Source organism: Cricetulus griseus (assembly GCF_003668045.3).
Source record: "Cricetulus griseus strain 17A/GY chromosome 1 unlocalized genomic scaffold, alternate assembly CriGri-PICRH-1.0 chr1_0, whole genome shotgun sequence".
In the NCBI taxonomy this organism is placed as follows: Eukaryota; Metazoa; Chordata; class Mammalia; order Rodentia; family Cricetidae; genus Cricetulus; species Cricetulus griseus.
Genome location: NW_023276806.1, coordinates 112,672,259 through 112,688,878, shown reverse-complemented (window position 1 = coordinate 112,688,878; position 16,620 = coordinate 112,672,259). Strand labels below are relative to the sequence as shown.

The 16,620-nt window shown below is 36.9% G+C and overlaps 1 protein-coding gene across 11 annotated transcripts in view; it reads left to right on the top strand.

Moving 5' to 3' along the window:
• Nucleotides 1-16,620, top strand: part of LOC100752965 (KIAA1109 ortholog) — a 197,168-nt gene that overhangs the window by 153,128 nt on the left and 27,420 nt on the right. For 9 of the 11 annotated variants that reach the window (XR_004771991.1, XR_004771990.1, XM_035451565.1 and 6 more), the window contains 6 exons: nt 3,951-4,166; nt 11,200-11,380; nt 11,893-12,094; nt 13,497-13,658; nt 14,144-14,283; nt 15,398-15,599. Coding sequence is in view for 9 of the 11 variants with exons in the window: in XM_035451565.1 (XP_035307456.1) it covers nt 3,951-4,166; nt 11,200-11,380; nt 11,893-12,094; nt 13,497-13,658; nt 14,144-14,283; nt 15,398-15,599 (1,103 nt within the window). In the remaining 2 variants the exon portion in view is untranslated. The remainder of the gene's footprint in view (nt 1-3,950; nt 4,167-11,199; nt 11,381-11,892; nt 12,095-13,496; nt 13,659-14,143; nt 14,284-15,397; nt 15,600-16,620) is intronic. The other 2 variants (XM_035451568.1, XM_035451566.1) reach the window with 2 other exon arrangements.

Genomic DNA, 16,620 nt, shown 5'->3' with positions numbered 1-16,620 from the left:
AATTCCAGCAATGGGATCAGGAGTTTAAGATCCTCCTGGACTACATATCAAGCTCTACTCCAGCCTGGGCTACAGTTGACTCAGTAGCCTCAGTAGTCTCAAAAATATAAAATCATAACAATAGTAAGTTAGCAAAAAAAAAAGTGTTCATTTTTTTAATAATACTGAAATATGTATCCATAATCTCTAATGTGATTTAACTTTATATGGTGCTGTTTTCTTTTTAATATAAATGGGTTTATTTAAATTGCTTCAATTATTTCTCCATGATACTACCTGCCAATAAGATGGAAATAGAGATATGGTTATAAATCTAATAAAAGAGAAAGCAGTATTCCTCCTGAGCTTAGTAAATAAAAGGAAACACTGAAAAATATCATATAGTTGAGAAAAGTAATGAATAGTAAAGGGATGTATGTAGTAGTGAATAAGGGTTTCAAATCATTCTTGAAAGAAATGAGATGAAATAGTGTTGATGAAATAAAAGGCACATAAATGTGAAGTCTTACTGAGAATGGGCCCTCATGAGGAACTAGAAGGACCTTTCTAATCCACCTACCTCTACAGCCTGCTCTGCTGCAACTATGACAATAAGATTAGGTTTCCACTGTCACCATCTTCAGTCTTCCTACTGAGCTCAGATGATTCTTTACCCATTTCACCAGAGTGAAACCACTAGCTTTGCAATCTTTTATATTAGCATATTTGGCCTATTTCTTTACTTGCTGGAATGTAACTTCAAATAACCTAAGAAGAATCATAATTCAAATCTGCTTTCCTAAAGTTTTAAAAAAAACATAAAATAAGTTTAATGTGCTCGTATTTGATTATTGAATTGAGTATAGAATTCTGTTCTAAGAATATCTGCTTCCTTTTCTTTTAGCATCAATGTTTAGTGTTGCTTGTAATCCTCTCAATACTGTCATTGTGGCTTGCTCTGTTTTCTAATTGTCTGTTTGTACTTGGGCATTTTAAGGATTTTTGAAATTTTGCCTCATAATTTTGCAGTGGTATGTCCAGGTTTCTTTTCAAATTTTCCAATTATTTTGGTAGTTCTTAAAATATAAAAGTTTACTTGGGCTTTTAGGGAAACACTTTTTTAGAATTATTTAGGTATATTCTTTGCTTTATATAGTTCTATTTTTATTTTTCTATTCTATGAGTATGGATTCTTACCTGTATGTGTGTATATACAGTGTCTGCAAGAGGCAGAAGTAGACATCTGTTCCCCTGGAATTAGAGTTTGACATGGTTGTGAGCTGCCATGTAGGTGCTGGGAATTGAAACTGGGTCCTTTGGAAGAGCAACCAGTTCTTTTAACTGCTAAGCCATCTCTCCAGCCCCTCTATTTTTGTTTAGTAGTTAGCCCTCTTAGTAGTCAGGCAGTAGCTTCCTCTGGACAGAATGTGTAGCTCTTTTTGTTGTTTTTATACTTAATATTTTAAAATTTTTACTGATTTAATAATCTTTTCCACATATCCAGCTTGATCATATTTATGTTTTCTGTTATCAAGAACACTAAGTATGAAATGTACAAGTGTGTAGTACAGCACCATTCTTCTGTGGCCAGAGCATATAGCAGGTTTTTTACAGTCTGTCCTCAGTAAATAAGACAATACTATTTGTTGGCAGCTCCCTGTGGCAGTTTCCTGTTTCTGTGGGTTTGGCTGTTTGAAAGAGGAATCATATAATATCTTTCCTTCTTTGACTAGAGTTTCTTTTGCTTCATGTAATAATCTAAGTTCATTTGTGTTAGTGCATATTGCTACATTTATTTCAAGGCAGAACAGTCTTATTCCTAGGAGTTTTGCCATCATAGGTCGTATATTTAAGTCTTTAACATATATTTTGTGACCCTTTTGACAGACATTTGTATCTTATTCCACATCATAGCTGTTGTGGAAAATGGCACAGTGAACATGTGAATGCTGTCTCTTTAAGACCCTAGTTTTAATTCTTTTGGATAAATACTTAGAAGTGGGTCATAGAGCAGTTTCCTCTAATTGTTAGATATTTTATATTCTTATTACTATTGGAGAAGGATCCAGTTTCTGAAAATTCTGGTCAGCTTTTATTCATAGTCATTTTAACAGTCTCTTCCGTTCTGTTTGGTTTTCTTTGATGGTTAGTGTGAACACCTTTAATATATCTGTATTTGTCTGGGTCTTGTATGTCACCTTGGAGAAATGTCTGTTTAAGCTGTAAACTCTCTTTCTTTCTTTCTTTCTTTCTTTCTTTCTTTCTTTCTTTCTTCCATCCTTCCTTCCTTTTCTTTCTTTCTTTCTTTTTTTTGGGGGGGGATTTTCTGGTTATTTATTTATTATTTTGGATTTTTTGAGACAGGGCTTATCTGTATGGCGTTGGAGCCTGTCCTGGAACTTGCTCTGTAGACCAGGCTGGCCTTGAACTCACAGAGATCCACCTGCCTCTGCCTCCTGAGTGCTGGGCAAAAATTAATACATCTGTTTATTCTGGGGATATTATTTTTAACTGTGTAAAGATACGTTACTTTTGTTTATGCTGTATCTGTTTCACCTTGCCTGCCTGATTGGTCTGATAATGAGCTAAGTGGTCAATAGCTACAGGACAGGGATGGGCCAGGCTGCCGCGCAGAGAGAATAATTTGGAGGAAAAATCTAGGCTTGAGAGAGAAGGAAGAACAAGAGGGAGGAGAGAACGAGGGACACGCCCTGAACAAGATGCCAGCCAGACACCAGCCAGCCAGACATAAAGAAGCAGTGAAAGTAAGATATACAGCAGTAAGAAAGGTAATAAGCTCTAACTCAAAAGGTAAAGAGAAACAGGTTAGTTTAAGTTAAAAGAGCTAGCCAGAAATGTGCCTAACCTAGGCCGAGCATTCAAAACTAATAAGTCTCTGTCATGATTTAGAAGCTGATTGGTATCCCAAAAGAAAAAGGCTGGTACACAGAGTTTCTTTGTGTATCAGCCCTGGCTGTCCTAGAACTTGTTCTGTAGACCAGGCTGACCTTGAGCTCACAAGAAATCCACTTGCCTCTGCTTCCTAAGTGCTGGGATTAGCCTGACTGTAGGCTCTTTTTATAATTGAGTTTTTTAGTTTTTTTTTTCTCTTTAGCTTATGGGTCTCTTATATATTTTAGAAATTAGCATCTTGTCTTAATCCATATGCCACCTTTTACCCTGTTGATAATATTTCCTTTCCTCTGGAGACATAGCACTTGTTTGGTTTGATATAATTTTGTCTGTTTTTGCTTTTTTTATTTCAAATGATTTTATGTGAAATCATTGCCAAGATCTGTCACAGAAATTTTTCCCTATTTCCTGTTAGGAGTTATATCGTCGTAGGTCTTGTATTCAAGTTTTCAATCTAGTTTGGAGAGTTTTGGGGTTGTTTTGTTCATAGGGATAAGCGCCTGCTGTGTAGTCAGTCTGGCCTGGACTTGCCATCTTCTTGCCTCAGCCTCCTCAGTGTTGGGATAACAGCATGAATGAATTTGTGGAGCAACATCAGGATCAGTGTCATCAACACTGTGTGTGGTGTTTAGTACCACCAGATGTCAAAATAGCTTTGGCAGTTTTTTTTTTCCTCTTCCTTTCCCTCTTCTTCTGTCTTTTAATAAAATCTGGAAGCCAGCATTTAGATTTTATAATTTTAGAAATGAAACCTCTTCCAACATATAGTTCAGTTCATACACTGGTGTTCACATTCATTAATAGCTATAATTATGTCTGTGTCTTCATCACCTAGCACCTACTGGCAGATAATAGTCAGTTCATAATTGTTGGATAATATGTGACTCCATCAAACCTAGAAAAAACTTTAGTTTTAACTAGTTAAATAATTTCTATTCAATTAATTTTATTATTTTATAAAATAAAATTTCTTTATAGACTGTTACATAACATTGGGAAATAGTTCATTGGGAAGATTTTAGTTTACTATAAGGAATGATGCCTTTTTTTTTTTGCAGACATACCTCTAGGAAGAAAGCAACAGGCTTTGCTGCTGTTCATCAGCTGCTTACTGAACGATGGCCTACAACACCAGTCAACCGAAGTATTAGTGGTCCACCTACTGAGAGAAATATTGACTTTGAACTTGATATACGGGTTGAAATTGATAGTGGGAAATGTGTCCTCCACCCAACCACCCTTTTGCAGGAGCATGATGATATAAGTTTAAGAAGGTAAGAGACTAGCTGAAAAGTTAAATGGAATTCATTAGTTAGAAACACTGTTCATATGTTATAAATTATCACAAACCTTTACCCTGTCCAAACCTGCAGATTTTTTTTTAATTTTATTTATTAGTTCTAATTAGGGAACAAGCTTGTTTCACATGTAAGTCCCTTCTCCCTCTCCCTCCCCTCACCCCCATCCCTTTTCCCTCACCCCCAACCTACCCCCCACCCCATCTACCCACCACTCCCCAGGCAGGGTAGGGCCCTCCACTGGGGCTCTGCAACATCCACCAAATCTTCCTGAGCTGGTCCTGGGCCCTTCCCCATGTGTCCAGGGCCAGAGTGTAACACTGCACGTGGGATGGGCTCTCAAAGTCCCTTCTTGCACCAGGGAAAAATACTAATCCACTACCAGGGGCCCCCTGGAATGCAGAGGCCTCCTCATTGACATCCATGTTCGGGGGTCTGGATCAGTCCTGTACTGGCTTCCCAGAAAGCATCTGGGGTCGATGTGCTCTCCCTTGTTCAGGCCAACTGTTCCTGTAGGTTTCTCCAACCTGGTACAGACCCCTTTCGCTCTTCATTCCTCCCTCTCTTCAACTAAATTCCCGATTTCAGCTCAGTGTATATATGTGGATGTCTGTCTCTGCTTCCATCAGCTACTGGATGAGGGCTCTAGGATGGCATAAAGAGAAGTCATCAATCTCATTTTAGGGGAAGGGCTTTTAGGTTATCCTCTCCACCATTGCCTGGATTGTCAGATCATGTCATCCTTGTAGGTCTCTGGAGTTCTCCCTGGTTCCAGATCTCTTCTCTGACATATAGTGGCTCTCTCTGATATGGTATCTCTCATCCTGCTCTCTCTCCTCTATTTATCCCCCAACTCAATATTTCTGCTCCTCCATTTCCTCTCCTCTACTCCTCTTCTCTTGCTCTTATTGTAGCAGCTTCCTCTCCTCTACCCTCATGTTCCCAATTAGCTCAGGAGTTCATGCCACTTCCCATTCCTGGGGACCATTTATCCCTTAGAGTCCTTCATGTTTCCTAGTTCCTTTGGTGAAGAGGATTATAGGCTGGTACTCCTTTGCTCTATGTCTAAAATTCATATATGAGTGAGTACATACCATGTTTGTCTTTTTATGACTGGGTTACCTCACGCAGGATGATGTCTTCTAGTTCCATCCATTTGCCTGCGAATTTCAAGATTCCATTGTTTTTTTTCTGCTGAGTAGTACTCCATTGTATAAATGTACCACATTTTCTCTATCCATTCTTCAGTTGAGGGGCATCTAGGTTGCTTCCAGGTTCTGGCTATTATAAACAATGCTGCTATGAACACGGTTGAACATATGTCTTTGTTGTATGAACGTGCATTATTTGGGTATATACCCAAGAGAGGAATGGCTGGATCTTGAGGTAGACTGATTCCCATTATTCTGAGCAACTGCCATACTGATTTCCAGAGTGGTATTACAAGTTCACACTCCCACCAGCAATGGAGGAGTGTTCCTTTTTCTCCACATCCCCTCCAGCATAGATTGTCATTGGTATTTTTTATTTTAGCCATTCTGACAGGTGTGAGGTGGTATCTCAGAGTTGTTTTGAGTTGCATTTCTCTGATGGCCAAGGATTTTGAGCACTTTCTTAAGTGTCTTTCAGCCATTTCATATTCCTCTGTTGAGAATTCTCTATTTAGTTCTGCACCCCACTTTTTAATTTCATTGTTTGGTGTTTTGGTGGCTAGCTTCTTGAGATCCTTGTATATTTTGGAAATCAGCCCTCTGTCAGATGTGGGATCGGTGAAGATCTTTTCCATTCTATGGGTGGTCATTTTGTCCTACTGACTGTTTCCTTTGCCTTGCAGAAGCTTCTCAGTTTCAGGAGGTCCCATTTATTAATTGCAGACCTCAATGTCTGTGCTACTGGCGTAATGTTCAGGAAGCGGTCTCCTGTGCCAATTTGTTCAAGGGTAATACCCACTTTCTCTTCTAGAAGATTCAGTGTGGCTGGATTTATGGTGAGATTTTTGATCCATTTGCACTTAAGTTTTGTGCATGGTGACAGGTATGGATCTATCTGCAGTTTTCTACATGTCCAAATCCAATTGTACCAGCACCATTTGTTGAAGATGCTATCTTTTTTCCATTGTATAGATTTAGCACCTTTGTCAAAAATAAGGTATTCTTAGGTGCGTGGGTTAATGGGTTTTCAATTCCATTCCATTGGTCTATCTGTCTATTTTTGTGCCAATACCAAGCTGTTTTCAGAACTATGGCTCTATAGTAGAGCTTGAAGTCAGGGATGGTGATGCCTCCAGAAGATCCTTTATTGTAAAGAGTTGTTTTGGCTGTCCTGGGTTTTTTATTTTTCCATATAAAATTGAGTATTGTTCTTTCGATGTCTGTGAAAAACTGTTGGGATTTTGAAGGGGATTGCATTGAATCTATAGATTGCTTTTGGCAGGATTGCCATTTTTACTATGTTAATTCTACCTATCCAAGAGCATGGGAGATCTTTCCATTTTCTGGTATCTTCTTTAATTTCTTTCTTTAAAGTCTCAAAGTTCTTATTGTACAGGTCTTTCACTTTTTTGGTTAGTGTTACCCCAAGATATTTTATGTTGCTTGTGGATATTGTGAAAGGTGATGTTTCCCTGATTTCTTTCTCATTGGATTTATCATCTGTATATAGTAGGGCTACTGATTTTTTTGAGTTAATTTTGTATCCTGCTACCTTGCTGAAGGTGTTTATCAGCTGTAGGAGTTCCCTGGTAGAGTTTTTCGGGTCACTAATGTAGACTATCATGTTGTCTGTAAATAGTGAAAGTTTGACTTCTTCCTTTCCAATTTGTATCCCTTTGATCCCCTTTTCTTGTCTTATTGCTCTAGATAGAACTTCAAGTACAATATTGAAGAGGTATGGAGAGAGTGGACAACCTTGTCTTGTTCTTGATTTTAGAGGAAACGCTTTGAGTTTCTCTCCATTTAGTTTGATGTTGGCTATTGGTTTGGTGTATATTGCATTTATCATGTTTAGATATGTTCCTGTTATTCCTGTTCTCTCCAAGATCTTTATCATGAAGGGATGTTGGATTTTGTCAAAGGCTTTTTCAGCGTCTAGTGAGATGATCATGTGTTTTTTCTTTTTCAGTTTGTTTATATGGTAGATTACATTGATGGATTTTCATATGTTGAACCATCCTTGCATACCTGGGATGAAGCCTACTTGATCATTGTGGATGATTTTTCTGATATGTTCTTGGATTCGATTTGCCAATATTTTATTGAGTATTTTAGCATCGATGTTCATGAGGGATATCGGTCTGTAGTTCTCTTTCTTAGTCATATCTTTGTGTGGCTTGGGTATCAAAGTGATTGTAGCCTCGTAGAAAGAGTTTGGCAATATCCCATCTGCTTCTATTGTGCAGAACAGTTTGAGGAGTACTGGTATCAGCTCTTGTTTGAATTTCTGGTAGAATTCTGCAGTGAAGCCATTTGGCTCCGGGTTTTTTTGGTTCGGAAGCTTTTGATGACTGCTTCTATTTCATTAGGGGTTATGGGTCGATTTAAACTGTTTATCTGATCTTGGTTTAATTTTGGTAAGTGGTATTTATCCAGAAAACTGCCCATTAGATTTTCGAGTTTTATGGAGTACAAGTTTTCAAAGTATGACCTGAAGATTCTCTGGATTTCCTCAGTGTCTGTTGTTATATCCCCTTTTTCGTTTCTGATTTTGTTAATTAGCATGCTCTCTCTCTGCCTTTTGGTTAGTTTGGCTAGAGGTTTGTCTATCTTGTTGATCTACTCCTCCTTGGTGAGTTTGCTTCTTTTTGCTCTAAAGCTTTCAGTTCTGTCAATTCTCTAATGTGACTTTCCTCCAGTTTCTTCATATGGGCACTTAGTGCTGTGAACTTCCCTCTTAGCACTGCTTTCAGACTGTCCCATAAGTTTGGGTATGTTGTGTCTACATTCTCATTAAATTCTAGGACGTCTTTAATTTCTTTTTTTATTTCTTCCTCAACCCAGGAATGGTGCAATTGGGTGTTATTCATTTTCCACAAGTATGTAGGTTTTCTGCAATTTGTATTGCTGTTGAATTCTAGCTTTAATGCATGGTGATCTGATAAGATACAGGGGGTTATTTCAATTCTTTTGTAACTGTGGAGGTTTGCTTTGCTGCCAACTATGTGGTCAATTTTTGAGAAGGTTCCATGTGGCGCTGAGAAGAAGGTATATTCTTTTGTGTTTGGATGGAATGTTCTATAGATATCTGTTAAACCCAGTTGTGTCATAACTTCTGTCAGATCCTTTGTTTCTTTGTTAAGTTTCTGTCTGGTGGTCCTGTCTAGTGATGTAAGGAGGGTGTTGAAGTCTCCTACTATAAGTGTGTGTGGTTTTATGAGTGGTTTGAGCTTTAGTAATGTTTCTTTTATAAAGGTGGGTCCTTCGTATTTGGGGCATAGATGTTCAGGATTGAGACTTCATCTTGATGGACTTTTCCTGTGATGAGTATGAAATGCCCTTCTTCATCTCTTTTGATTGATTTTAGTTTAAAGTCTAATTTGTTAGATATTAGGATTGCTACACTAGCTTGTTTCTTGAGCCCATTTGATTGGAAAATCTTTTCCCATCCTTTTACTTTGAGTTATCGCCTGTCCTTAAAGTTGAGGTGTGTTTCTTGTAAACAGCAGAAGGATGGATTCTGTCTTCGTATCCATTCTGTTAACCTATATCTTTTTATGGGTAAGTTAAGACCATTGACATTTAGGGATATTAATGTCCATTGTTCATTGGTTCTTGTTTGTTTTGGATTTATTGTTGGTGGTGTCATTGTGTGTGAATTTCGCACTCCTGTTTCTTTTTGTGTATGGTAAAATAGATTATGTATTTCCTATGTTTTTGTGAGTGTAGTTATGTTCCTTGGGTTGGAGTTTTCCTTCCAGAACCTTCTGTAGTGCTGGATTTGTGGATATGTATTGTTTAAATCTGTTTTTGTCATGGAATATCTTGTTTTCTCCATCTATAGTGATTGAAAGTTTTGCTGGGTACAGTAGTCTGGGTTGACATCCATGCTCCCTTAGTGCTTGTAGGGTATCTATCCAAGACCTTCTGGCTTTCAGAGTTTCCATTGAGAAGTCGGGTGTGATTCTGATTGGTTTGCCTTTATATGTTACTTGGCCTTTTTCCTTTGCTGCTCTTAATATTTTCTCTTTATTCTGTAGATTTGGTGTTTTGATTATTATGTGTCGGGGGGACTTCTTTTTGTGGTCCAGTCTGGTGTTCTGTAAGCTTCTTGTACTTTCATAGGCATATCCTTCTGTAGTTGGGGAAGTTTTCTTCTATGATTTTGTTGAATATGTTTTCTGTACCTTTGAGCAGTGTTTCTTCACCTTCTTCTACACCTATTATTCTTAGGTTTGGTCTTTTTACGGTGTCCCATATTTCCTGGATATTTTGTGTTAGGGATTTGTTGGACTTGAGGTTTTCTTTGGTTGATGAATGTATATCCTCTAGAGAGTCTTCAATAGCTGAGATTCTCTCGTCTGTCTCTTGAATTCTATTGGTTATACTCACATCTTTAGTTCCTGATCGCTTATCCAGCCTTTCTTTCCATTTCCAGCATCGCCTCATTCTGTGTTTTCTTTATTGTGTCTATTTCAGCTTTCATGCTTTGAACTGTTTCAAGAACTTCCTTCACTTGTTTGGATGTTTTTTCTTGGGTTTCTTTAGATTCTTTAAGAGATTTTTTATTTCTTGAATGTTTTGATTTTTCTTTTCCTTCATTTCGTGTAATATTTTGTTTGCTTTTTCTTCTATTTCTTTAAGGGATTTTCTTGTTTCTTCTTTAAAGGTCTCTATCATCTTGCCGAGATAATTTTTGAGGTCCATCTCATCTTCATGTTCTGTGTTGGGCTTTTCAGATCTTGCTGAAGTGGAGTCCCTAGATTCTGGTGGTGTCATATTGGTCTTTTTCTTGTTGAGTGAAATCTTATTCTTTCTTCTTCCCATATCTTCTTCTAGTGGATGCAGGTGGGGTTTCTCTATCTCCTCTTGTGACCCAGTGGTGTGTAGGGGCCAGGAATTCAATGTCCACAACTCTGGATGGTCTTGCCTCTCCTGGTAGTCTCCTCACTCGTGGATCGGTTGGCGGAAAGAGAAAGAGTGGGGTCTTTCCAGATTCAGAGCGCTCCTCCTTGTCTGTGCGTGTCTATCCTAAGCAGGCAGGCGCAGGCCCGGGGAGGTCGGGAAGAGTGGGGTGCTACCAGATTCAGGGAGCAGGGAGTTCCTCCCTGCCTGGGCGTCTACCCCAAGCAGGCAGGTGCAGGCCCGGGGTGGGGGTGGGGGGTCCGGGTGCATGATGGTTTGGGCGGGGGTTGGGTAAGGGCAGAGGCTCACTCACCTCTTTCCTGGGTTGGTCGGCAGAAAGGGCCAAACCTGCATATTTTAAAAGTAATTAATCATAGTTATAGTTTATAGTGGTCATTTGTAACATACTATTCCTTAGAACAAATACATATTTCTGGCAATTAGAAGTGAATATCTGATTTAGAGACTGGTAAATTTGTTAATTAAAATATATCTTTAGATTGAGGATTTTAGCTCAGTGGTAGAGTATGTACCTATTGTGTGAGCACACAATTCAATGTGTAAGTGATACAATTGTGAACTTAACAAAGAATAAAGGCAACTGTGTATGGCTGTGCACACATGTAATTCCAGCATTCAGAAGGTGGAAGCAGGAGAATGCCTGGTCTTACCATGACCTTGTCACACACACACACACACACACACACACACACACACACACACACACACACACACACAGAGAGATTGCTAGTTTTAAAACATATAACATTATTATCATTTCTCTAAGACATTCACTAGCTTAACTAGAAGTTCTGATCTTTTTGTTTTTCAACTTTTTAAATTACTACTTTCTATATATAAATAAAAGTTTACTTAGAAACAAAAGAAAATAAAATGTTTTTTTGTTTTTGTTTTTTTTTTAAATAACACCCCTCTCCTTTTTTTTTCTGTAGGAGTTATGACCGAAGTTCTAGGAGTTTAGATCAAGATTCTCCTTCAAAAAAGAAAAAATTTCAAACTAATTATGCTTCTACCACCCATTTAATGACGGGCAAGAAAGTGCCATCCTCCCTACAGACGAAGCCCAGTGACTTAGAAACAACAGTGTTTTATATTCCTGGAGTAGATGTAAAGGTAAAAACCTGATTGCCTGTAATAAAAGACTAGACTATTAATAGCAGTGTTTATTTTCTACTATATATTTTTCTTTTGCTTATTTTATTTAAAAATGAAACTTTCTGGCTTAGCTAATGTAGCCATAGTGTGAACATAAGAATATCTAAATTGTGGCTAAGCATTTTGCTCATATATCTTTTCCTGGGAAAGCTTGGCATAAAGGAGTGATACTGATATTCATACTAGGCTTGTTTAATCTTACCTAGTGTAATTTCATTAAACAATATTTTTTAATTTCTTTAATTATTGAATCTTAGACTGTTGAGCTCAAATGAACTTAAATGATGGTCTGTATTGAGTTCTTTAATTTAAAAAAATGAAAAAGGCAAGTAGTTTCTAGAACCTTAAAGCTAGCTTACAAAGCTGGAGCTAAGTCTTCAAGCTGCTGAATCAATGTCCTCTGAACTACATCTTCTATACTTTGTTCTATTTTCTCATCTACAAAATTTTTATTTTGAATTTTAATACAGTTGCATTACAATTCTAAGACATTAAAGACTGAATCACCTAATGCCTCCAGAGGATCATCCTTGCCTAGAACACTCTCCAAAGAGTCCAAGTTGTATGGTATGAAAGATAACGCAGCATCTCCTTCTTCTCCTCCTTTACCTTGCACTGTCCAGAGCAAGACTAACACCTTACTTCCTCCCCAACCCCCACCTATTCCTTCAGGTATTTGAGACTGTGCTGTATTTTACCACATTTTTCTTAATTTTTAGTTTCTCAGTTTGTTCTGTTGAGACTATTAAATTCCTTCGTTTAAGAAAGGACATAGACTTGTCAGTAATGACTATATAAAATCCATCTGTGGGAGTACAAAACAACTACTTTAGACTCTTAAATTTTTATTACATTAGAATAATCTTAATAAATAAACTACACTTTTAGAACAATGTATATTTACTAAGGGGTCATTCATATGGTTTACATTTGGGAGCTAGGGATCAAATTTGCACTTATATGAATGCACTGTTATGACAGAATAGGTTCCCAAAGTGCCCTATTGGTGAAAAAAGAAAAGAAAAAAAAAAAAAAAAAAGAGGAGCTTGGCTTGATAAAGTCAAGGTGCTGGCTAGGTCACCTGAAAACTTGACTAGAGTAGAAAGATTTTCCATCTTGTCCTAGTCTGTGACTTTTTAAAGCTACGCTATTAAACATTGCAGGTTCAGTCAGCTTTTCTTTTGATCATTCCACTCAAAGAATGTTAACTGTAACGTCAGAAAAATACATCCATCCCAGTTGTGATACCCACTTGGGTTGGATGGTACTTTACACATGCATATAGAATTTCTAACACAAGTATTGTTAGAGCTGACAGTCATTATTTAAAAGTTTCATTTGGGAATTTCACATGATACATAAACCCTTTAAAATAGTCAGTAAAGAGTCATGATGATAATGCCTAGTGCCTAACACTTACTTTTCAATTGACAAGGCATAGCTAGATCTATTAAGAATGAGGCAAATACTAGTATTCCAATCTATAAATGCAAAAACTTAGAGCTTATATGTAGATTTGGGGCATTTTCCTGTATTTATACAACTAATGTTCAAATTGGGTATTAAAGACAAAGTTAGCTAAGACTTTGTTAGATATTTTTACATTTTATAAAGCAGAAATACTTGATTAGGAAGAATGAGACATGTCATCCTGTGTAGAGAAGTATTGTCAGTGTATATATACTAAGCATGAGAAATCCAAAAGCTATCATTTTCCTCTCCACTTTCCACTAAATCAAATTAGTCAAGTTTTGCTATCTTTGTAAGTAAACAAATGAACTAACACCAGCCAGAAACTTAGCAAAACTATAAAGTTGAAAATTTGAAACATAATGTGTAACCTAGCACAAATAAGAATAAACACAGTATTATAAATCATTAATGATATTTGTAGTCTAACATAAATGTATCATTTTTATCAGCCTGTTTTTACTGTTTTCTTATGTAGTCTTAGGTAAAGTACTTCACATGATTAAACTGTTATACAATTCTAATTTCTCATTAACTTTCCATGTTTTATTGGGACATTATATTAAATTTCATTCAATGTACCTCACATTTATCGACATTCTAGCCAAAGGAAAAGGAAGTGGAGGAGTAAAAACAGCCAAGCTGTATGCCTGGGTAGCACTTCAGTCATTACCAGAAGAAATGGTTATTAGCCCTTGTCTATTAGACTTTCTGGAAAAGGCTCTGGAAACTATCCCAATTACACCAATTGAAAGGAATTATACAGGTACGTATTCTCCTCATATGCGTTCTAATTTTAAGTCTTGTTTTGTAGAATTTCTCAGTTTTATTACATATTGTTACATATTTCATTATAAAATAAATTACAAATTGGAATAGAACCAGAGAGGTTATCTCACTTTGCAAATGGAGAACCCAAGCTGTGGTGAAGCTTTATGATTTTTTATTCAAGGATACAGCTAGATAGTGACAACACTAATGATTATGGGTCTTATATTAATGTATTTCTTGCACTGGAGTCTTTTTGTAGGTCAGATATAGTTCTGTTTTCTGTGTATATTGTGTGATGTGGAAGAATTTAATTTTGGGAAATGAACTTGAAATTTGAGTAGGCAAGGATGTGTAAATAAACAGAATTCAAAACAATTTTCTAGTGTTGATATGTCTTATGTCAATACTTGTTAGAGATAGGGAACTTCCAATGGTTTGCCCTTGATATGATATAAAACTTGAAATTAAATATTTTAACAGCAGTCAGTTCACAAGATGAAGATATGGGACATTTTGAAATCCCAGATCCTATGGAAGAATCAACAACATCCCTAGTGTCATCTTCAACGTCTGCTTACTCTTCCTTCCCTGTAGATGTTGTGGTTTATGTTCGAGTTCAGGTGATGTATGTCATTTCTTCATAAAGAAAATACGTGGTGTTATTGTCTATGATATAATAAATCTTGCCTGGAGATCTTAATGCAAAGCTAGCCAAAGCCATAGAGGCCAGGCAGTGGTGGCACACACTTTAATCCCAAGACTCAGGAGAGAGAGGCAGATGGATCGCTGTGAGTTCAAGGCCACCTAGGGCTACATGATAGTGAATCAGTCTAAGAAGAGAGCTCATGCCTTTAATTCCAGCACTAGAGAGGTATATAAGACAGGAGAGTCTCAGAGCTAGTATTTAGTCTTGGCAATTAGTCTTCAGGCATGTTGAGGTTAGGACCACCCCAGCCTTGGAGAGGTAAAAGCTTTCTGGTGGCTTGGATGCTTTGCTTTCTTTTCTGGTCTTTAGTTTGAACCCCAGTATCTGTCTCTGGGTTTTTAATATTCATGCTACAAAAATATTCTATTTGAAATTCACTATTATTTCCCTTCAAATTATCCAGAGTCACAGTTTCATGAATGTTTGATACGTCTACAATGGCTAGTTTGCTAAGTCCTGAGAAGTATATGTAAATCTGTGTATGTATATTTAATATTCTGAGCAGTTATTTTAGACTAGGAGTTTTCCAGTTTTGAATTTCAATCTTCTGTGAAACAAAATTAAAATATGTAAGAATAAACCTTTTGAAAGCATTTCATCTCTTTATTAGTGTGGTACTCCTGGCTCTTACCATTCACTTCTTTCTAAATCTTCAAATATTTAGCTTGTTTTAAACAAGATCTTTACTCTGTAGCCCAGGATGGCATGTACTCTAGGTTGGCCTCCTTCCCCAGACCCCCTGAGAGTGGGGATTAGAATGAGCCTCTATGCCTTGAATGTTTAGCTTCATAAAGATTGTACCATTATGTTAATACATTTTGGTTTATATGCCATCCTTCTGTTTTTATAAGTTGAGGCGTTAAATGTAATTGCTTTTAAATGTCAGATGATTTTCTGTATGTTAAAATGGAAATTACATATAACTTTTAGAATGTCTCCAATATGAAAATTCCGACTTTCCAATATGAAAATTGTTTTAACCATGCAGTTCCTAGAAATCTTTTTTTCTCCTGCTTTTTACTCTTTAGCCTTCACAGATCAAATTTAGCTGTTTGCCTGTATCAAGAGTAGAATGCATGCTGAAGTTACCATCTCTGGACTTGGTGTTTTCTTCAAACCGAGGAGAACTAGACACTTTGGGAACCACATACCCTGCAGAGACCTTATCTCCTGGCGGTAATGCTCCTCAGAGTGGAACAAAGACCTCTGCCGGCAAAGCTGGAATACCAGGTATAGAAACATGAAGTTGCCTTATGCAAAACCAAGTACTATTTTTTAAATAAATTTTAATATTTGTTCATCTCTATTTTAAATAGACTTAGGAAAGCAGAATATTAGAGAACTATGACATTTGTAGGAAAAATATCTGTAGTAGACAAAAGTTATAAGTACATTTCATACATTTAGTAGAATGAGTCCCCTTCAATATATATTTTTAGCTTAATAGTAATTAGCATTATAGTTTCAGTTTGAATGCTATTAGAAGCCCTATGATAAGAATACTAACAACCCGCATATCCATGTGCTTTTGAATGTTGTGTCCTGTTGGATCTTACATTTTAGGAACAATGGGGTTTGCAAATGGAAAATAAGAGATGTTTTTATGAAGATGTGTTCTTATCATTTAACCAAGTAGCACTTGTATTTTTAAATGGTAAATTTTGCTGTCTGCCTCATTTGTTTCATGAAAGGTTTTATTTTAAAGTACAGTTGAGGATTTCTTGTTGAGTAAAACTTCTTCACTAAAAGCTCTTTGCCCATAATTCATATAGAATTGCAAATATAAACAATAGCAGTATTGGCTAGTTTGAGTGGGAACTGACAATAGGATTGAAATGTCATTAAAATAGTGATTCTTAACCAAGGGCAGCAGGTGCCTTCCAGTACTGGTATTTCACATCTGAGAGACTGTTAACTGGAAACTTGTGGGGAAGCCAGAAGTACTGTGCAAACAACCTGCCAATCTGAAAACTCTTTTTTTCTGAAAAGAATTATGTGGTCTAAAATGCTAAAAGGGCCAGGGTTGAACTTATTAAAGCAAAATATGTGAATGAAATTCTAAACTCCAGTTTTAAGGGAAACATGAAAGCTGTTGAAAGAAAAATCAGCCTTCAGATTGGAAGGAATCACTTAGGTCCTGTTTTGTGCAGTCATCTTGAACTTAAAATTTTACCCAAATAACCTCATTTGGCTTTTGAGAGCATGTTGGTGCATGTAGACTTCCTTGTGACTGATGATGTTGAAATGTCTC